This window comes from Sorex araneus, chromosome 1 (genome assembly GCF_027595985.1).
Source record: "Sorex araneus isolate mSorAra2 chromosome 1, mSorAra2.pri, whole genome shotgun sequence".
Taxonomy (NCBI): domain Eukaryota; kingdom Metazoa; phylum Chordata; class Mammalia; order Eulipotyphla; family Soricidae; genus Sorex; species Sorex araneus.
The window spans coordinates 3,731,534-3,753,400 of NC_073302.1; the positions used below are offsets into that span (position 1 = coordinate 3,731,534).

At 62.1% G+C, this 21,867-nt stretch overlaps 1 protein-coding gene across 1 annotated transcript in view; it reads right to left on the reverse strand.

Moving 5' to 3' along the window:
* Window positions 1-7,380, reverse strand: part of PRRX2 (paired related homeobox 2) — a 42,261-nt gene extending 34,881 nt beyond the window's left edge. Inside the window, exon 1 of the mRNA XM_055122476.1 lies at window positions 7,125-7,380. Coding sequence (XP_054978451.1) covers window positions 7,125-7,380 — 256 coding nt within the window. The remainder of the gene's footprint in view (window positions 1-7,124) is intronic.
* Between the last annotated feature and the right edge of the window lie 14,487 nt (window positions 7,381-21,867).

Consider the following 21,867-nt stretch of genomic DNA (forward strand, 5'->3'; position numbering starts at 1 on the left):
CCAGTGTATATGGTGGAGTGTGTGTGTGTGTGTGCTGGGTGCGTGTGTGTAGGCCAGTGTATATGTGCAGTGTGTGTGTGTGTGCTGGGTGTGTGTGTGGGGGCCGGTGTATATGTGCAGTGTGTGTGTGTGTGTGTGTGTGTGTGCTGGGTGTTTGTGTGGGGGCCAGTGTATATATGCAGTGTGAGTTTGTGTGTGTGTGTGTGTGCTGGGTGCGTGTGGGGGCCAGTGTATATGTGGAGAGAGTGTGTGTGTGGGGGGGGGGGGGGCCGGTGTATATGTGCAGTGTGTGTGTGTGTGTGTATGTGCGTGTGCTGGGTGCGTGTGGGGGCCAGTGTATATATGCAGTGTGTGTTTGTGTGTGTGTGTGTGCTGGGTGCGTGTGGGGGCCGGTGTATATGTGGAGTTTGTGTGTGTGTGTGTGTGTGTGTGCGTGTGTACTGGGTGCGTGTGTGGGGGCCGGTGTATATGTGTAGTGTGTGTGTGTGTGTGTGTGTGTGCTGGGTGCGTATGTGGGCCAGTGTATATGGTGGAGTGTGTGTGTGTGTGTGCTGGGTACGTGTGTGGGCCAGTATATATGGAGTGTGTGTGTGTGCTGGGTGTGTGTGTGGGGGCCACTGTATATGTGCAGTGTGTGTGTGTGGGTGTGTGTGTGCTGGGTGCGTGTGGGGGCCGGTGTATATGTGGAGATTGTGTGTGCGTGTATGTGTGTGTGTGTGCGCGTGTGTGTGAGAGAGAGAGGGAGAGACGGTATGTGGGTGTCCCGGAGGCCGGTGTCTGAGGCAGCCGCGTCCCACGTGGGTCCCAAATGCGAGCGACCTACCGCGTCTGAGACCAGACGGCCGGGCCGTTCGCCAGCCCTCGCCCAGCCAGAGCGAACCCCGAGAGGAAGGTGCTGGAAGATTCTCAGGGCAACGGACGGGGCGCGGGGCCGGCCGAGGGGACGGCGTTGTGGGGAGCGTGTCCCATTTCCTGTCTGGCCACAGGGGCGGCACCGGGGGCCGCTCTGGGCGCTGCGGGGGTGAAACTCGCGGCCCCCGATGCAGCAACAGCCTGAGGCCTCCCGCGGGCACTGCCGGAGCTGCCCAGTCGAGGTCAGGGTGTGCGTGTGCGTGTGCGTGTGTGTGTGTGTGCGTGTGTGATGTCTGTGTTTGTGGTGTTTGTGTGTGGTGTGGGGTGTGTGTAGTATGGTGTGTGTGTGTGTGTTTGTCGGTGTAGGGTGTGTGTGTGTCTGTGCATGTGGTATGGTGTGATATCTGTGTGTCTGTGTCTATGTGGTGTGTGTCTGTGTGTGTCTATGTGGGGGTGTGTCTGTGTGGAGTGTGTCTGTGTGTGTGGTGTGGTATGTGTCTATGTGTGGGAGTGTTATGTGTCTGTGTGTGTATCTCTATGTGTATCTCTATGTGTGTGTGTGTGTGTGTGTCCCGTGTCCAGGAATGCTGGCACGGGGCGGGGGGGCAGGGAGGAAGAGCTCCGGCCCCACCTCCACGATGCTCAGAAACAGGTCGGGGAGACCATGGGCGGCTGCTGGCAGATGGGCAGAACCCCCAAAGCTGTCACCCCTGCGGCCCCCTGGGGTCCGCAGTCCGGAGTCCTGGGATGGCTGGAGACGGGGGAGGGGCTGGAGCCCAAGCGTCCCCCCGGGCTGATGCCGGGACTTCTGGAGAGACACGGCCCCCCCCAGCACCCCCGGGCCACTTCCCCTGGGCCGGCGACCCCCGAATGCCCCGAGTCTGCCCTGCCGGGTCCCACCCAACCCCAGGCAGGACACCCCACGTCTCCTGCTTAGACGCCCCCCGGCCCGACCCCAGGCCCCTTTCACCCCTGGCCGCGACCCAATCCGAAACCCACCTCCTCCCAGAGCCGTGGCCTGGGACCCCCAAGCCCCGCCCCGCCCCCCTTCCCAGGGAGAAGGGCAGCTAGTGGGGGCCCACACACAGGGGCCCCAGGAGCCACCGGCCCCCCCCAGCCCCCGTCACAGAGGGCGGGGCAGCCTGTCCCTGCTACCTGCAGGCCTGACCAGGAGCCAGAGACGGGGCGGGGGAGGCCCCGAGGGCTGAGCAGGGGTGGGGGGTCTTGACTCCAGGGGACAAGGCCCCCCACACACTGCCGGGGCAGCCCCTCGCCGGCACCGGGGAACCCCAACAAACAGAAGCCGCGAGCACCCCACTCCCAGCCCCTCTCACCTCACCCCTGCTCCCGGCCCTTCTCACCTCGCCCCTGCCCTCCTGCTCTCGGGGGTCGCGGAGGGGCACCCCCACTGGTCCAAGGGTCCCGGGACCCATCCCGCTGGGCGCAGACCCAAGGGTGTCAACGTGCCCCCAGAGAGTCCTTGGGCCCTCGCAGACTGTGCCGGCCTGCTGGAGCCCTGAGGGGGTCGGGGCGGGCGACCACCAGCCACCTGTCTTAGCCGGGGCCGGAGGGGCCCAGGTCACCCACACTGAAGGCTCAGAAGGTCGAGCGAGCCCCTCCCTGACACGCGTCTGCAGGGGACCGTCCCCGAGAGCAGACGGGGACAGGAAGGAGAACCAGGCCAGGCCCCGGCCCCGCCTGTCGGTGGCTAAGGAGAACCCCAGGCACCCCACTCCCAGGACCAGCAGGGGCCACACGGGGTCGTGTACCCCAGCCCGCCCAGAGTCCCGGGACAGAGGCTGGGGCCACCCAGTGGGGGGGTCTGGCCTGTGGGGTCGGGGCCCCCCAGGAGGAGGCAGCCTGGCCGGCTCAGAGCTGCGGTGCCACCTCGGGAGGGATGCTGCGGGGGGGGGGGGCACGACAGGACAGGACAGCCCCCGCGTCAGAGGGGGGCGGAGCAGGAGGGGAGCGGAGACAGTCTGGGGGTGGGGACCCACTGGGTGGGGCGCCCCACGCCTGCATCTGGGCGCTGGGCGTTGGGACCAAGAGTCCTATCAAGTTGGCTTCTTCCGTTTTGCCTTTTTTTTTTTTTTTTTTTGGTTTTTGAGTCACACCCCGAGATGCACAGGGGTTACTCCTGGCTCTGCACTCAGGAATTACTCCTGGCGGTGCTCGGGGACCATATGGGATGCTGGGATTTGAACCCGGGTCGGCCGCGTGCAAGGCAAACGCCCTCCCCGCTGTGCTGTCGCTCCAGCCCCTCTGTTTTGCCTTTTCGGGGGCCACACCCCGCCGTGCTCAAGGCGCACTCCTGACTCTACACTCGGGGGTCACTCCTGCCGGGCCTGGGGGGCCCCGGGGTGGGGGTGCTGGGGCCGGGCCTGGCCAGCTGTGGGCGAGGCTAGCAAGGCCAGCGCCGGCCCCGCTGTCCTGTCGCTCGGGCCACGCCTGGGGCCCGCGCGCTGTTTAACGGGCTGAGCCGAGGCTGGTTCCACCCCCGGACCACGTGGTCGCTCCCAGAGGGGCGACCCAGGGGGGCGGAGCCGGCAGGAGGCAGCGGGCCCAGCCCCTCCAGTCCCATCCCGGGCTCCTCCTTGGCCCCAGAGGCCTCCAGCCACGCCTGCTCGGCCTGAGACCCCCAAACACGGGTCTGCCGAGGGGGCGGGGGTGCCCATAGATCTGCCAGGCTGCTTCTGGCGCGCCCCGCTGCGCCCGGCCACCGGAGGGAGCACTTTCCAAAGATCCCCGTCCCTGCCCTGGCTCCCTTTGTTGTCAGTCCCTGCAAAGGCAGAGGAGCCGCGGGTTTATTTTCCTAACGTGCTTGGCATAGCTCCGCGGCCCTCAGCGCCAGACCAGGGAGGGACCGGGACCCCGTTTGCTCTGAGTCACCGGCGAAGCCACAGGCTTCCCGGCCGGTTCCGTGGGGGTGGGGGGGGCCTGGGCTGGGCAAAGCCTGGGCAGGAATCGGTTCTGTCTGCTGCCGGCTGGGGGAAAACAAAAGGTCCAAAATAGATGAGCTCTAAACCCTTCAGGCTGGGACAGAGGGGAGGGGGCAGCGGAGCAGGCGACCGCCTTGCAGGCACTCGGCCCCCCATTTGATCCCCAGCATTGCGTACACCCCCCCCAGCCCCGTCCGAAGGGGGTCCCTGACTGAGCACAAAGCCAGGAGTTACTGGGTGTGGCCTCATAACCAAAAAGACGGTAATAAGAGACAAAAAAATTTCAGGCTTGCGACCCAGGCGGGCTGCAAATAGATCCACTTTCCAGCTTAGGTTTTCCCCTGCCCGACTCTCCCAGCAGGGAGGACCCCACCTCTTCACAAATAGGGGTCTCGGCGGGGGGCCTGGAAGGAAGGTGTCTGTAAAGCGCCAAGCCCCTCCACGACGCCACTCCAGCCGGCCCGGGACCCCCGGGGATCCTCTGCTGGCCTTGGAAGGGTTCAGCCCTGCAAAGTCCCGGCCCCCCGGGGAGTCAGGGACCCCCTGCCCTCTGGCCGTGCACCTCCTCCACCCTCCTGTCTGCAGCCCGAGCCCCCTGCCCCACAGGGAGCCGAGGGGTCTGCAGGGGCCTGGGTGTGGCCTTCCCGCTCGCCTGGGGCGAGGGGCTCGGCTGCGTGAAACAGCTGGATGGCACGGGTGCGAGTGTGGCCACAGGGCACCTTCCCTTCCCGTCTGCCAAGTTGGGACGTTAAATAAAATAACCTCCAGCGATGATCTTACTTCATAAAAGAAAGGATAGTTTAACCCGCAGGCCAGGAGAACAAGTCCTCCCAGCTCCAGGACAACTCTTTTTGTTCTGTTTTTTTTTGTTGTTGTTGTTTTGTCTTGGGGTCACACCCGGCGATGCACAGGGGTTACTCCTAATTACCCCTGGCGGTGCTCAGGGGACCATATGGGATGCTGGGATTAGAACCCAGGTCGACCGCGTGCAAGGCAAATGCCCTACCCGCTGTGCTATCGCTCCAGCCCCTTTTTGTTCTGTTTTGTGGCCACACCCGGCAGTGCTCAGAGCGTACTCCTGGCTCCGTGCTCAGGGACCACTCCAGGCGGGGCTCAGAGGACCCGAGGGGCAAGTGCCTTACCTGCTGTAGTATCTCTCCGCCTTCCGGAAAATAAAACTGTTTTCACTTTGTGTGTGTGTGTGTGTGTGTGTGTGTGTGTGTGTGTGTGTGTGTGCTTGTGGAGGGGTGGGGGCTTCTGAGCAACACCAGTGCTCAGGAGTCACTCCCAGTTTGGTGCTCAGGGGTTACTCCCAGCTCAGTGCTCAGGAGTCCCTGCAGCAGTATCTCTGCTTCAGACAGAACCTGTGATGGCCCAAGGCAGGGAACAAGCGTCCCATGTTGGGGGGTGGGAGAGAGAAGGTGCTGACCCTCGTCCCAAGGGCAGGATTGGGGGCTGCCCACCCGCTGCCCCTCGCTCCCCGCCGCCCCAACCCTCAGTCCTCAGCACCTGATGGTGACTCAGAGCCCAAGGGAGAGGCCGGACCCCCGGAGCCGCCGGGAGGCCCTTTGCCCTCCAGCCGTGGCACCTCGTGATCAGTCCCACTGACACGCGCAGTTCTGGGACCCCCAGTGTTTGCTGGAGCGGGAAGGACCCCCATCCCCACTCTGGCCAAGCCCGGCCCCCTCCGCCCCCCCCCCCCCGCCCAACCTGAGCGCCTCTCCGGCCCCCCCAGATCTCTTCCTTCCCCCATTCCTTGTGCCTTTGCCTCCACTCGCTTTCCGGGTGCCGCACCCCAGGGGTCCCCCTTCCATCAGGCCCCCACAGGAGCGTTTCTCTCACCCAAGGGGGAGGCGGCTCCCAGCGCAGCCCTAGGCCCCCTCCCATCACTAGGACACCCCAGGCCCCTGGCCCGACCTGCCCCGCACTCCCCACCTGGAAACCCCAGTGCTTGGGGGAGTGTTCACCGCAACACTCAAGGTGACCAGGGGCCACAGCGGGGGAGGTGGGGGACCGTGAGGGCCACTGGGGTGGGGGAAGATAGCGGCCCCCAGGAGGTGGCGGGCAGCCGTGTCTGGGGAGGTCCCGGATGAGGCTGTCATCGCCTTCACTTCCCTGAGCGCACCCTCACCCGAGACTGGAGTGGGGTGGCTGCAGTGACCCGGAGACTGTCCCCTGCCCCTCCCGCACCCCCCAACACACACAGTCAGGGCGCCAGACCCCCACACCTGTGTGGGGGGGGGGGGTCGGGATCCAGGGGAAGGGCCCCCGGCCCGCCCTCAGAGCAGCGTCCAGAGCGTTATCTTCCCGGGGCCCTGCCCCCTCCGCCCCCACCCCCGGGGCTGGGCTCCGGGGCCAGCGAGGCTCTCTGAAAAAGGCCACTTGTCGGGTTGTTTGTTTTGGAAAGCCCTTCCCGATGACCTCTGACCCCGCGGGAAAGCAAGGCCCCGGCTCCGCGGGCGAGGCCACTGCCGGAGACAGCTGCTCGGGCGCACTCGGGCGGGGGCGGCGCCGCACCCCGACCTCGGAACCCCGCGTCGGGTCCCTCTGCGCGCGGGAGGTGACCCCCGGGGGCGCGCCGGCCCGGCGCGGGGGGCCCTGGGCTCCCTCCGGGCGTCGCCCCCCAAGCAGCGCCCGAGTCGTAGCTGGTGGGGTGTCCTGGAGAAGCCGGATCAGCAGCCAGCTCGGGCGCCCCGGGATGCCTCGGTTTCCCCGCCGTAACCCGGCCGCAGGAGGGCCCCGCGGGCTGCGCCTTGGGGCCGGGCGCAAAAGCACAAAGGCGGCCCTGGGCGCGGTGACTCAGAGCCCGCGGCCCCGCGCGCCCGGCCCGGCCCCGCGCACGCCGCGTCGGGCACCGGGAACTTCACGGCGGCTGCGGCCGGTCCCCGCGCTCGCTCCCCGGCGCCTTCGGACCCGGCCCCCGAAACCCGGCGCCCCGCCTCGGCTTCCCGCCGGGTGCTCGCCCCGGCCGACGTGGGACCTCGCCCGCCTCGAACTCGAGCTGCCCCGCATCCCCTCAGCTCCTCAGTTCCCACGCCCTGGCCGGTCCGAGCCCCGGCCCAGCCCCGCGCAGGGGGGGTCTCCGCCCCGACTCTCCGCCCCGCACCTCCCGCCCGGCGTTCGATGCCCCGCACCCCCAGTCGGGTGTGCCCGGGCCCGCGCGCCTGGCCCCGTGCGCGCTGCCCCGCACCCCGGCCCATCACCCCGGCCCCGCGCGCCCTGCCACGATGCGCCCTGCCCGCACCCGGACCCGGTGCGCCCTGCCCCGCACCCGGACCCGGTGCGCCCTGCCCGCACCCCGACCCGGTGCCCCGGCCCCGCGCCCGCACTCACCTTCCTGCGGCGCCGCCTCGCTGCCGCTGCTGCCCCCGGACGGCTCCCGCGCCGCGCCCTCCCGCGCCTCGGCCCGGGCCCCGGGGCGCGCCGCGAGCCGCCCGGCCGCCGCCACCTCCTCCAGGTCCAGGAGGTGGCTCACCGTGAAGTTCTTGCGCGCCTGGGCGCAGTCGGCCGGCCCCAGCGCGGGCGGCGGCGGCCCCGGGCCCAGCGCCGGCTTGTCCAGGGCGAAGGCGGCGCCCGGCGCGCCGTCCATGCCGCGAGCCGCCCGGGGTGGCGGCCGGATCGGGCGCGGTGGGAGCGAGCGCCCCGGCCGCCCCGCGCTCGGCCCCGCGCGCCGCCCGCCCGCGCTGACGTCGGGGAAGCGAACTTTCCGCCCCGGCCGCTCGCAGCAGCTCCCGCGGCCGCGCGCCCCTCAAAGCCGCAGACCTCGCCCCCTTCCTCTCCCCTCCCCTCCGCTCCCCTCCTCCGCCCCCACCCTCCGGCGGACGCCGGGGCGGGGGGTCCCGCGCCGGGGCCCGCCAGAGCCTGGGGACTGGGAGCGGGAGGCGGGGGGTGGGGGTGGGGTCGCGGGGGGGGAGAAGAAAGGGGTGTCCCCTGCGCACCCTCCACACCCACTTTTTCGGGCGGGGGTGTGGAGGCTCAGGGGCTTGTGGGTTCTTAAAGGCCACCCCCCACAAATGTCCCGGAGGGAGGTGAGGGAAGAAATTGACAGCCCCCTCATTTCACAAATTCCTCCGCAGGGTGGGGGCGGGAGAGATCGCCAACACCCCCACCCCTGCCCCCCGTGCGCCCCAACTCGGTGCTAGGAAAAAAAAAAACCCGAAACCCTCCAGGTTGACTCCGGGGCAGGGGAGGTCCCCGCCGGGCCCACGCCTTGGTGCCCACGCGGAGCGCTCCAGGAGCCCCTCCCCGGAATAGCCAACCGACTGGAAAGCGTTTCCTTCCAGATTCCGCGGGTACACACAGTAAACACGCAGCACACGCGCGCACACGTGAGCGCACACGCGCGTACACATGCGCGCGCGCACACACACGCACAGACTTAGCCAGACTGACAGATGAGACAGGCGTGGCGGGGCTAGGGGGTTGTTTTTGTTTCTCAAGGGAAGGCCAGAGGGGATGCCCTGGGGTGAGAGACTGAGGCGCCACAGCTGGGGTGGGGGGCGGTACCCGTGCCCCGGACTCCCACACCTCCCTCCAGCTCCAGCCCTGGAACCAGCCTCCACATGCCATTGTCTCCCCGGCAAGGGACAGCCCAAGTGGGACTGAGTGAGCCCCCACTGGCCTGGGCACCAGCACTCACGGGCACCTCTGCCCTGACGCCCTTTCTGGCCCCCAGGTCCTCCCAGTCACAGAAGCTAAATCAGGCCCTGTGCCAAGCTCCTGGGCACTGGACAGGGGTCAGGGGGTGGGGCTGGCACTGATCCTGCCCAGTGGAGGACCTAGGACCGAAGTGTGAGGATGTCCAGGGGGAGGGGGCAGAGGGGTCCCGTACATTCCATTTCTTGTGATGACAAGTGGGGAAACTGAGGCAGCAAAGGCCGCGCCCCTTCTGCAAATGGAAAAGCCACTGAGACTGTCGGGTCGTGGCCTTTCCATTGCTACATGGTCAGGGGGGGTCCAGGCCAAGGCTGGTGATGTGCTCAGGAGCCCGGCTGCCACGTGGGACGCCCCGTCCGTCCCGCCTGCGTGCAGGGGGCGGGCTGGCTCCCTCCTCAGAATGACGGTGGGTTGGCTCCAGCCTCGGGCTTCAATCCAGACCTTGCACTTCCTGCCAGTCTAGACGGTTTCTCTTAGCGGCTTCCACTCTGAAAAGGGTGTTAAGAGGGTTAAAGGGACACGCGGGGGGTCCCCGAGAGCTCGGGAGCCCTTAATACACATTCCTGGTGACTTTAGGGTGGCACACCCAGCGATGCTCAGGGCTTCCTCTGGGCTCTGTGCTCAGAGACCGCTCCTGGTGGGCCGTGGGGGACCCCCCAGGGCGCTGTGGCCCTAGCCCAGCTCAGCTGTGCTCGAGGCAAGCGCCTTCCCTGTGGTACCATCACTCCAGCCCTTCCTGGTGATGTTTGCAACATCTGGCTGGGGCTGTGGTACAGCGGGTAGAGTGATTGATTGCCTTGCATACAGCTGACTAAGGTTCGATCCCCGGAACCCCATTCGGACCCCCAAACACCGCCAGTAAGCCCTGAGCAGCCCAGTATGGCCCCCAAACCAAAACAAACAAAAAACCATCTGTTCTAAAATGCAGTGTCCGGCAGTGGGGCCAACCTGAGGGTCTGGGAATGGCGGGGCCAGGGAGAGCACTTGAGTTTAAATCTGGCCAGGGTCATTTACTTGCTGTGCAGTCTTGGACGGGTCCTCACTGCAATCTTCTGGGTCTGGTTTGTACAACTGGGATCAGAGGGACCAACCTGCAAGATTCTTACGAGCTTGGCATTACGGTTGGCTTCTTGTTTTGCGGGGCTCACGCCTCCCTCCTGCTGGTGGGTGCTCAGGCGTCCCTCTGGGCCATCGGGGGCCGGACTCGGGTTGCTGCATGCAAGATGCAGTCTGGTGGTGTCTGAGTTCTCCAGGGGCCCAGGACAGCTATTGGTTTTGAGTCGTTCCTACCTGTGCCAGTTCTGGGTTGACTCAGGGAGACAGCGGGGCAGGAGTTCCGGACAGCGGTTCAAGGCGGCCTGTGTCCAGGAATCTCCCTCAAGGCCAAGGGGAGAGAACCCGTCTCGCACAGGGCGCCCAGGGAAACACGATTCAGAGGAGCGGGTAACGCTACTCGGAGTGGGGGTGAAGGGACAGCAGGCCCGACGGCACAGCCCCCCAGGTCAGCCAAGGCCCCCCGGCCTGAACCCAGCCCTTTCTAGGCCGCAGGGAGGGGAGGGAGGTGACGGTTCCCACACATCCTGTTCTTAACTGGCGTCCTCAGGGGTGTGACCGTGCGGACGCCTGTGTATTTCCCCAGTCTAGGGTGCCTGAGAATAAGTTTGTCTTGTTAGAGAAGTAAAGTGCTGGTTGTTTATTTAATTAATTTATTCACGTATTGCTTTTTGGGTCACATCCCAGGCGGGTATTATTTCAGGCTCTGCACTCAGGAATCACTCCTGGAGGTGCTTGGGGGACCATATGGGATGTTGGGGATCGAACCTGGGTCAGCCGTATGCAAAACAAACGTGCTACCCACTGTCCTATGGCTCTGGCCCCTATTGAAATTTTTTTTTTTCTCTTTGGGTCACACCTGTAAATGCAAAAGGGTTCCTCCTGGATCTACACTCAGGAATTACTCCTGGCGGTGCTCGGGGACCATATGGGATGCTGGGAATCGAACCCAGGTTGGTCACGTGCAACGCAAATGCCCTACCTGCTGTGCTATCGCTCCAGCCCCCCCATTGAAATTTTTTAAGAAACATGAGTAAGATTGTGGAGTTTATGCCCAATTCAATAAGCTGAATCAACGGCTGAATAAATAGCAGTGCTCCTACATTAAAAAAAAAAAGAAAAGAAACATGAGTAAGATTAAGAAAATGACAATTAGGGCTAGAGCAATAGTACAATGATAGGACACTTATGGTGCAGCTAACCCGGGTTCAAGCACTGCCACCCTATATTGTCCCCTGAGCCTGCCAGGAGTGACCACTGTGATCTGGGTGGCCCAGAAATAAAAACAAACAAGAGAAAACAAAAAGCTCATATATGCCACTTTGAGAGATATCTGACTCACACTAGATATTCAGTGTGTTTTTTTGTTGGCTTCATGAAAAAGATTGGTTTACTGTCAGATCAACTGAATGTGTCTAATCACATCTTAATCAGCAAGATTGAAAATAATCATCCTAATATTCAACACAGAGTTGAAGTACTAGACAAAGCAATAAGACAAGAAAAGAAAACAGTTAAAATAAACTTCACATATCTATGTCTTCAATACTGAACTTTATTTAAAAATATTTTATTGTTGCCAACCTGGGTCCAATTTCCACCACCCCATATTGTCCCTGCCAGGGCTAAGCTCTGAGCACAGAGCCAGGAGTAAGGCCTAAACACCACAAATCATATTGTTATTGAGGTGGCATGGTTTAAATAGGGTTTCTTACAAATATATATTTAATTTGTTAATTTGTTTTGAGGCCGCATCTGGCTGTGCTCAGGGCTTACTCCTGGCTTTACGTTTAGGGATCAATCCTGGAGGCGGGGCTAAGAGGATCATATGAAGTGCCAGGGATCGAACCCGGGTCAGTAAAATACAAGGCACATGCCCTACACAGTGCATTATCACACCAGTCCTGGTTACATAATTCTAATATTAACTTTTTGGTGTACAACAATTATTGTGCCCACACACATACACCAAAATGCCCAAGATTCTCCATTGCCTATTTGTGAATATCTTTTTTTGTTGTTTTTGTTTTGGGGTCACACATGGCTATGCTCAGGGGTTGCTCCTGGCTCTCACTCAGAAATCACCCCTGTGCAAGGCAAACGCCGTCCCCCCTGTACTATGCTCTGAACCTCCACCCCCATGAATATCTCTTAAAGCTAATATTAATATTCTGGACTGGAGTGATACACTGCGGGCAGGGTGTATGTCTTGCACGTGGCTGACCTGGGTTCGATTTCTCCATCCCTCTTGGAGAGTCCAAGAGGGGCTAAGCTACCGAGAGTATCCCGCCTGCACGGCAGAGCCTGGCAAGCTACCCATGGCATATTCAGTATGCCAAAAACAGTAACAAGTCTCACAAGGAGACATTACTGGTGCTCGCCCGAGCAAATTGATGAACAACGGGACGACAGTGCAGTGCTATGGTGCTATCAATATTCTAGCTAGAGCTTCCTTTCCTGGGTGTGGGGGCTGGGGCCATGCCCTGTCGTTTCCAGGGGCTATTTCTGATTCTGTGGTCAGGAGTAACCCCTGGGGGTGCTCAGGAGACCGTCGCTGGTGCGGGCATAGGACATGACTTGCTGCATTCGAGGCACCCACCCCACCTCCTTACCCGACTGTCTCTCTGCCCCGAGCCAGAGTGCTCTTCATTATAAAAGTGAACAGTCGGGGCTGGAGCGATAGCACAGCGGGTAGGGCGTTTGCCTTGCACGCGGCCGACCCGGGTTCTAATCCCAGCATCCCATATGGTCCCCTGAGCACCGCCAGGGGTAATTCCTGAGTGCAGAGCCAGGAGTGACCCCTGAGCATCGCCGGGTGTGACCCAAAAACAGAAAACAAACAAACAAACAAAAAAGTGAATAGTCACTTTATAGTCTGCTCAGCAATCATGATGGTGCCCTGATACGTTGCTCCTATTGACTCTCATCCATTTTTCATTTTTCTCTTTTCTTCTTTTTGTGGTGCCAGGGATCAAACCCAGGCCTCAGGGATGCCGCTTCACGCTGAGTGACTTTCCTGGATCCATATTATTTTTGTTATCTTCTTGTGGGCCCAGAGAGAGAGAGTACAGCGGGTAGGTAGGCGTTGACCTTGCATGTGGCCGACCCAAGTTCAATTCCCAGCATCCCATATCTTCCCCTGAGCACTGTCAGGAGTAATTCCTGAGCACAGGGCCAGGAGTAACTCCTGAGCATTGCCAGGTGCGGTCCCCAAACCCAACCCAAACCAAAACCGTTATCTTCTTGACAACAAATACCCAGAAGCAGGATGTCTGAACCCTGCGGGCCGTGACGGGCGCCCGAGGACCCCCATCATAATCCCTGGATGTGGCAAAGCAGAACGGAGGTAGTGGACGGTTTCAAGGGGGCCCGGAAGGTGACCTCGAGATACAGATCATTCTAGATGCTCTGGGTGGGCTCAGTGTAATGGCAAGGACTTGTGAGGTGACAGAGGGTGTGAGGGTTTGTCTCTCTGAGCCAAGGAGCACAGAGACAGGACAACAATAACAACGACAACCACAACAACAACAAGCAAGCATGGGCCCCGAAGGATGCAGCCACGCTCCACGCCTTCATTTTATTTTATTGTATTTTGGGGGGTCGGGCCCCACCCAGCTGTGCTCAGGACTTACTCCTGGCTCTGCCCTCGGGGATCACTCCTGGCGGTGCTTGGGGGGTGCCGGAGATCAAACCCAGTTGGCTGCGTGCGAATTAAGTGCCCTCCCTGCTGGAGTCTCGCTCCGGCCGCCCAGCACCTCCGTTTTAGTCTAGATCTTCTGCTCCTCACCACCTCCTGGGGGTTCTGCACCTTCATAACTTCCAGACAGGAGGCGCAAGTAGAAAATACACCAGGTCAGAGGTTCTGCAAAGCATCGAGACTCACAGCTGGCCGTGCCTGCGTGATCCCGGCAGTGCCCAGGGCCGCCCGCGGTGCCGGGCCTGGGTTGGCCTCACACAAGGCAAATGCTCTTTCCTCGAGACTTCTTCTCCCGCCCCTATTTTGCATTTGCTCGGGGCCTCACATGGCAGTGCTCAGGGCTCAGGGCTCACGCCTAGAGGGACTCAGGGGACCGTGCCGGGTGCCGGGGGTGAGTCTGGGTTGGCTGTGCGCGTATCTGCCGCTGTGCACCTGGGCATGGTCCCTGTCCCTCTCATCTAATTCTTATTGGTTTTGGTGTGGGGGGTGGTAGGACATCATTGGTCTGTCCTGCTCCCCCTGCCACAGGAAGCTTAGGTTTATCACAGTGCTCCCGAGGCACTTCCATCCCACTGCGTTTATCTGTAAACTCCTCTCCACGCTCTCTTCCCCAACCGGCCTGTCACCTTTGCCCCCGAATGAGACTCTGTTAACTTGTGGGGTCAGATTCCTCGGAAATCTACGAGTTTATATGCAGGAGTGAAATATTGCCTTTCTCCTCTCCTGATGTCTCTTGAATAGTTTAGTTTAAAGCAATGTCCTTTTTGTATGGACGAAGGAAGACAGTTAATATTATGCTTTTGTGATTTGGGATTTAATTGGCTTCGAATATCATTTACTACCGGGCATCTATTTTGTCGACTTAAGCCTCAGTTGCCCTTAGTTCCTAGCACCCCAAAAGGAGGGTCCCGACGAGGGACTGAAAGGACCCAGGGCAAGCGGTGAGCTACTCTGGCATCGAGATGGGGCTGGCCAAAGTGCCACGATTCTTAACTATAAGTTAAGAGCTTGATCATGGACAGATGCTGTCATGATCCAAAAGCAACAGCGAGACTAGGACCCTGCTAGGGATAGGGAAGACTAATCTGGCCTGAGCACTGTAGTTTGAGATCGAGATGGCCCCAGGAGAACAATTCTATAAGCTTAATGTATCTCTTACTACGTCCATACAAGTTGATAAATATTATGAATGCTTATATATTAGTTGGACAAGGAGAGGAGAAACACACCCACGGGGTTCTGTCCCGCTGAAAGAGAATCTGTCCTTGAAGCAGCATCCCCTGAGGGAAGGAACTTGAACCCTATTGATTGGGACCACACCTATGTGTAAATCCCGAGCCCTCATGCTGGGAGATTTAACTAGGCTGGAAGGGTGGGCTGGGGGGTCCAGATCCAAATCCAGAGGAGAAGGAGAATGAAGTAGCCTGGGGGAGGGAGAAGCAGGAGGAGATGGGAATGGAATAAACTGCAACTGAGACCAACCAGCCTGGCCCTCGGTCCTCCCTTCACCTGCCCATCGCCACCGACCTGGGGGGGGGGGCGGGGGGAGAGGGGGAAGCGGCTGGAGACATAGAGTGCCGCAGCCCCCTTTTTTGTGATTACACAGGGGGTGACACCCAGCAGTGATCGGAGCTTATTCCTGGCCCTGCACTCAGGGGTCACTCCTGGCGGTGCTCGGGGGACCCTACGGGATGCGACAGATCAAACAAACCCAGAGCAAACACCCTCCCCACTGCACTATAGCTCCTACCCCAGCCCAGCTTTTCCTCTTCTTTCTCATTTTTTGCTTTTGGGCCACACCCCCCCCTGCGGTGCTGGGGGTCCACGGGGGATGCTGGCGATGAACAGGGTCAGCCTCGCGCAAGGCAAACGCTCCACCTGCGGCGCTGTGTCTCGGGCGCCAGGCTCACCCCTCGGGAGCCTGCTACCCCCCAGTCCCCGGAGCTGCCCACTCGGCCCCACCTGCCCGCCCCACAGCCCCGTGGGCAGACCCGCCCCAGGTGAGCCTCACTGCGCATGCTCCAGACGGGGCCCGCCGCGCCGTCTCGGAGCATCCTTGCGCTGTCACGCGGGAGATGTAACTGAAACTCCACCAGCCGCAGCTCTGCCCCTGGCCTGGTCATCAGCCCCCGCGCCATCCTAGCAAGCTGTTCCACGAGGGCTTAGGAGGAGAGTGCCGCCTGCTTCTCGAAGAATTATTGGGGCCCGAGACACAGGGCAGCGGACAGGGCACTTGCCTTGCTCCTGGCTGACCCAGTTGGATCTGTGGCACCACAGAGGGTCCCCTGAGCCCCTCCAAGAGTAATCAGCCCCTGAGCACTGAGGCAGGAGCAAGCCCTGAGCACAAGCTAGGTGTGGCTCATCCCACCTCCAGTGGGTTTTTTCCCCAGTTCAGTTGAGCAAATGTTTATTGAACACCTATTAAGCACAAGGCACTGGGCTAGGTGCCACGGGAAACACAAAGAGTGAGCACAGATGGTCCCGGCGTGCGAGGAGCTCACAGTCTGGAAGTTTTGTTTTTTTTCTTAAGAACGGTTTCCTCATGTCCAATGGAGAAGGCAGGCCAGCGCCGTAGTGCAGGGGGCTTAGCCCTCGTCTTGCATGGGGCTGACCAGATTGGATCCCCAGCACCCCATATGGTCCCCGAGCCCAGCCGGGACTGACCCCTGAGCGCAGAGCCAGGAATTAGTCCCGGGCACTGATGGATGTGGCCCCCAAAACAAAGCAAAACAAAAATGAAGGAAAAGAAATGGGCTTGGGGGGTCAGAGTGATCACACAGCAAGGCGGGGCGTTTGCATCATGCACACCCAACTCCGGCTCAGTCCCCAGCACCCCATAGCCCCTGAGCTCTGCCAGGAGTGCTCCCTGAGTGCAGAGCCAGGAGGAAGTCCTGAGAACTGCCGGTGTAGGCAACAGAAAGAAAGAAAGAAAGAAAGGAAGAAAGAAAGAAAGAAAGAAAGAAAGAAAGAAAGAAAGAAAGAAAGAAAGAAAGAAAGAAAGAAAGAAAGAAAGAGAGAGAGAGAGAGGAAGGAAAGGAAGAAAGGAAAGAAAGAAAGAAAGAAAGAAAGAAAGAAAGAAAGAAAGAAAGAAAGAAAGAAAGAAAGAAAGAAAGAGAGAGAGAGAGGAAGGAAAGGAAGAAAGAAAGAAAGAAAGAAAGAAAGAAAGAAAGAAAGAAAGAAAGAAAGAAAGAAGGAAGAAAGAAAGAAAGGAAGGAAGGAAGGAAGGAAGAAAGGGGCTTGGGAGAGGCAGTCCTCTCTGGAATCTGGCAGGAGAGTAGAGAGAACGTGTCCCAACGGAAGAGCCAGCTGTGGGCTGCTGTGTGACTCTGGGCCCGCCATGTCCCTCCCTGAGCCTGGCTTCGCGGCCCAGCTGCCTGCCAGGTGCTCTCCACCTTGGTGTTCCGGAGATGACCCGGGTGCAGGTCCTGCTCCGCCACCCAGTGGGGCTCCTTGCCTGTCACCGGAAGTGAACAACTGGTCCTCAGAATCTCCTGGGCCAGAACCGGTCTGGTGGCCTGGGTCCAGATCCTCGACCCCTAGACAAGCTCTTGTGGGCACCTACTGCATGCAGGGCGCCTGGGCTGAGAGTGGGCCAGGCAGCACTGCAGGGGCTTGGCGCCCCTGCGGCGTCATCGGGGGGCAGCTCTGCACAACTCAGGCCAGAATGATTGATTGAGCACCTACTGTTTACAGAATGATTTATTGAGCACCTACTGTTTACAGAATCATTGATTGAGCACCTACTGTTTACAGAATCACTGATTGAGCACCGACTGTATGCAGAAGCATCTAGGAGAGCTCCAGGCTATAGATCTCCCAGAAGATTCTGGGGTGCAGCCTCAGCAGCCTGAGCACCCAGATAAAACAAGTGAGCTGCTCTCTGGGTCACGGTAAAGATACCTCTGAGACTGGACACTGGTCTCTGGGGCCCCTGATATAAAAGCTCCTCCCTGGCATGGAGAGGTAGTACGGGGTGTTAGGGCGCCTCCTCGGGGCCGGAGCAGTAGGAATCAGGCAGGGCCGTTGCCTTGCATAGCCTACCCGATTCAATCCTGGCACCCCATATGGTCCCCGAGTCCTGCTAGGAGCGACCCCCGCGAGCCTAGCCAGGAGGAAGCCCGGGATGCCCCCGGGTGTGACTCAAGTTCCCTGCTTCCTTCTCAAGATAAAAACTAAGAAGGCACGGGGAGAAACTCCTTCCTGATTCAGGGAGAAAAACTGACGCTTGAGGCAAGGGGCCCACCCCATAGGGCAGCTCTCTGGAATTCGTTGTTTTGTTTGTTAGTTTTATTTTTTTGCTTTTTGGGTCACACCCGGCGATGCACAGGGGTCACTCCTGGCTCTGCACTCAGGAATCACTCCTGGCGGTGCTCAGGGGACCCTATGGGATGCTGGGAATCAGAGCCGGGTCAGCCATGTGCAAGGCAAACGCCCTCCCCGCTGTGCTGTCGCTCCAGCCCTGAAATTCATTTTGTTTGTTTTGTCTTTGGGGGCCATACTCGCGGTGCTCGGGGCTGACTCCTGGCTCTGTGCTCACAGGTCACTCCTGGCGGGGCTCAGGGAATCAAACCCAGGTCTGCAGGGGCCTTGCCCGCCACGCTACGTCTCCAGCCCAACCCTCTCAGGTTCTTTTCTTCGTCTTCTTGGTGAGGGGTGGGGGCTACACCTCGCGATGCTCCAGGGTCACGCCTGGCTCTGCACTCGGGAATGACTCCCGGCGGTGCTCGGGGACGGAACCCGGGTCGGCCACATGCCAGGTCAGCGCCCTCCCCGCTGTGACATCTCTGGAGTTCTTCCTGCCAACCGCGGGAGTCGGTGGGGGAGGGTGCTGGGGACACAGGGCGACACAGGCCGCATCAGGGTCCCACGTCTCCGGGTGGTGGCTTTGCCCTCGGGGGGCGGGGCCGGGGGCGGGCCGAGACGCCGGGAGGGGCGTGGCCTCCGCCTCCCGGAGGCTCGTTGGGATATGATTATTTCTATTATTTCTATGATCTATCACTGGCAACCCCGGCCAAGGGCGTGCGAGCACGGCCTGCGTGACCCAGGCGGGCGTTACGGCATCCAACCTGGGGTCTACGCAGCGGGCCCGGCCCCCCGCCGCCCCGCCAGGCTCCCACTCGGCCGCTGACTGCTGGTATTTGGGTGGGATACAGCGTTTTTCCCGATCAAAGAGCTCAGAGCTCTGAAGGAAAGAAAAGGGGGGAGGAAGGAGGGCCCTTCCAGCTTCCTCTTCCTCTTCCTCTGACTCTGCGGCCTGGCCTGGCTCCGGGCTGTGGAGCACCCGCCCGAGGCCGCCTCCTCCGGGCAGGCGGGAACAGTAAGTCATTGAGAAACCAGAGCCCGGAGCCTTGGAGAGGGAGAATGCCTAATGACTTTTTTTGAAGTGGAGGTCAAGGTTTTTCAAATAAAGCAATCTGTATTCCTGCAATTTCCTCTTTAGCTGTAGCTCTGCACGTTTTCCTGGGGGGTGGGTGGGGGCAGCGGCTGGAAGGGGGGGCATGAACTCTCCCACCAGACAACCTGTCTGCATGCAGATACCTTTATTTTCAACTCTGTGTCTTGTCACCCGGCGGGGCCTCCAGCAGGGACCCCCAGGCCCCTTCCAGTTGGGTTAGGACTGTCGGGAGACGCTGGGGGGAGTCCCCGAGGGCAGGCCACTGGAACTGAGCCCAGGGCCTCCCTGCCCCCTCCTTGCACCCTGCCCGCACCCCTGCACCCCCAGCTCACCTGACACCCAGCCTCGCACCTCCATCAACACGTTTTTATTGTCACGCGCGTGCACGCGCGCGCACACACACACACACACACACACACACACACGGGGCGGAAGGCACCCCCCACTCCCACTGGCCATGAGGTTCGGGGAGGCAGTTACTGGGTCTGGGTCTGGGGGCGAAGGGGTCGGGTGTGGGGCTGTGCAGAGGCTCCGGCTGGGACCCACGGTCCCTCTCCCCAGGTACAGTCTGGGGCCACCCTGACGTGCTCAGGGCTTATACCTGGCTCTGAGCTCAGGGATCACTCCTGGGGGGGCTTGGGGGACTCCACGGGACGCCGGGGACCAAGCTGGGGTCTTCTGCCTGCAGGGCCAGAGTCCCCCCACCCACCCCTCCCCGCCGTCCTGTGGCTCCCGGCTGCTGGTCTGTCCCCCTTGCAGGCATCTTGGGGGGCCCTTCCTGTGCCCGTGGGCTGGGCCAGGGCATCTCTGGCCTTGGAAGATTGAGGGGGGCAGGGAGACCCCCCACCTCCACTGCTCTGGGTTTGGGGACCCCTCTCCAGGGGCCAAGGCGGCAGCTGCGGGGCTCTCAGGGGGGCCGGGGCTGGGGTGGAGGGTGCCTCACAGCGGGACACCGGGGCTGACGGGAACCGTCTGGCCAGCCTCGTGCCCGTGAGCGTCCACCCGGCCCAGCGGGGGTCTGCAGGGGCCGACAGACCCCACACGCCCTGTTCTTGTTCCCGGCTGCTCCAGGAACCCCCCAAACTCTTGTTCGGGTTTGGGTTTGAGTTTGCGACCACACTCGGATGCTCAGGGGTCACTCCGGGGTGGGCCAGGGACGGCAGTGGGGTCGGCCACGTGCGAGGCAAGCGCCCTCCCTGCTGTCCTGTCGCTCTGCTCCTGAGACGCGGTGCAGGGACCACATGGCGGGGTGACAGAGTGGAGGGTGACCTGGCACCTCGGAGCGATGAACCTTCACGCTGGGCCGCACTCAGGAAGCGACAGGAGCCGGGGCCATAGCACCGCCGGGAAGGCGTTCGCCTTGCACGTGGCTGACCGGGGTTCGATCCCCGGCATCCCATAGGGTCCCCTGAGCACCGCCAGGAGAGATCCCTGAGTGCAGAGCCAGGAGTGACCCCTGGGCATTGCCAAGGAAAGGAAGAAACTACAGGGAAGCTTGTGCCTGGGCTGGAGGGGGTTGTGCCTGGGCTGCCGTCCAGGGGGTCAGTCTGTCCCCCCGGGGCTGTCCCCTGGGGCCTGCTGTGCCAGGAGACCCAGTCCGCAGAGACACATCTCTGGGGGCAGGAGCCGGGGCCTATTTTTGAGCACCCAGAACTGGGCGTGCTCCCAAGCAGTGCTCATGAGCCGTGTAAAGCCTGGGGGGTACCCGGGCGCCCTGGCGGTGCCAGTGGGCTCCAGGGCTGGTGCTCGAGACCCCGCGGTGCAGGAGCCGAACCCGGGTCAGGTGCGCCCTAGGCACCCCCAATCTCCCGGCCCCTCTGGTTGCTGGTTCTGAATCCGTTTCCCGGTTCCTCCCCACCGCCCCCCTCCGCTCCCCGGCTCCTGCCAGGCCCGCGGGACCCTCTGGCATTTCCGGTCACCGACCGCGCTGCCGGCCCGCCGCGGGCCTGCTCCGGCGCTTGGCCCCTGACGCAATACCCAGGCCGCAGGGGCCCGGGCAGGGTGCCGCCGCCTCCAGGCTGGCCGCCGCCACGGCCCTGTGCGCCTCCGCAGAGGGCTCGATCAAGGCCTCCTTCCTTCCCAAGGGGCTCTGGGCCCGGTTGCTGGTTCTGGAACCTTCCGAAACCGATGCTCCTCGCCCGGAAGTTGCGTCCCGCCTGTGCGGGCGGGGCGGCCTCCCTCCCCCGGCCCTCGCCCGAGTCCCGGCCTCCCTCCTGTCCCCGCGTGGGCCCGTCCCGGGCTCTGCGTGCCAGGAACGCGGTCCCCCAGGAACCCACACCCGGGGCCCCCCGGGCCCCTCTCCCAGCAGCGCGGAGGGGGCGGGGGCGGGAATCAAAGGCCGCATATTGGTTCCAGATGTGCCCCACAGCGCCGCTGCGGCGGCTTAATTAAATTCCCCCAGACGGCCGGGAGGGCCTAATGATCAGATTTCCCAGCCCCCTCCGCCCCGCCCCGCCCGGCTCCCCGAGGGGCGGCCCGGGGACCCGGGCTCTTCCTGCCCGCGCGGCGCTGCCAAGCGGGGCCTGGGGGTGGCGAGGGCCCGGCCCGGCCCGGGCACAGGCTGGGGGCCCTCCCCGCCGCGCCCCTGCCCGGTGTCAGGGGTGGGCCTGGGGCACCCTCCCCCACCCTTGGCAGCCCCCAGACACCCAGACTCAGAGAGGGCAGAGCGGGCGGGAGCCCCCCGGGGTGCTGGGGGCCCCCACCTGCACCTCCCGCCCGGGAGAGCCCTGCCCCTTCGCCCTCAAGACTCTGTGCCCCCAAACCACAGACCGCGGGCAGGCGCAGCCACAGTGGGTGCCACTGGGTCATGAGGGTCGGAGGCAGGGAGGGAAGGACGGGGGGTGGGGGGGTGCCAGCCTCTGCCCTGGGCTGGGACCCGCCAGGGCTGACGCTGGGCAGAAGCAGGGGTGGGGGGGACGCACCCAGAGCTCTCCGGAAGTTGGGCCACCCCAGGAGAGGAATCTAGGGGCCCCCCGCAGTCAAGGGCCCAAGGGGTGGTGGGAAAGGGGGTCCAGGAGGGTCTCCCCTCCTCGACCCCTTTCTGGGCGGGCACAGGTGTGTGAGGGCGATGATGGGTCTAACTGTGTGTCTGAGGACGTGTGTGTGACCTACAGCGTGTGAGCCTGTGAAGGGGTCTCCTGTGTGTGAATACGGGTGAGCACTGTGTGAGGGGGTGTGAGTGCATAAGCACTGTGTGAGGGGTGTGGGAGCACAAGCACGTGAGGAGTGTGAATGAGCACTGTGTGGGTTGTAAGTGTGAATTAGCACTATGCAGG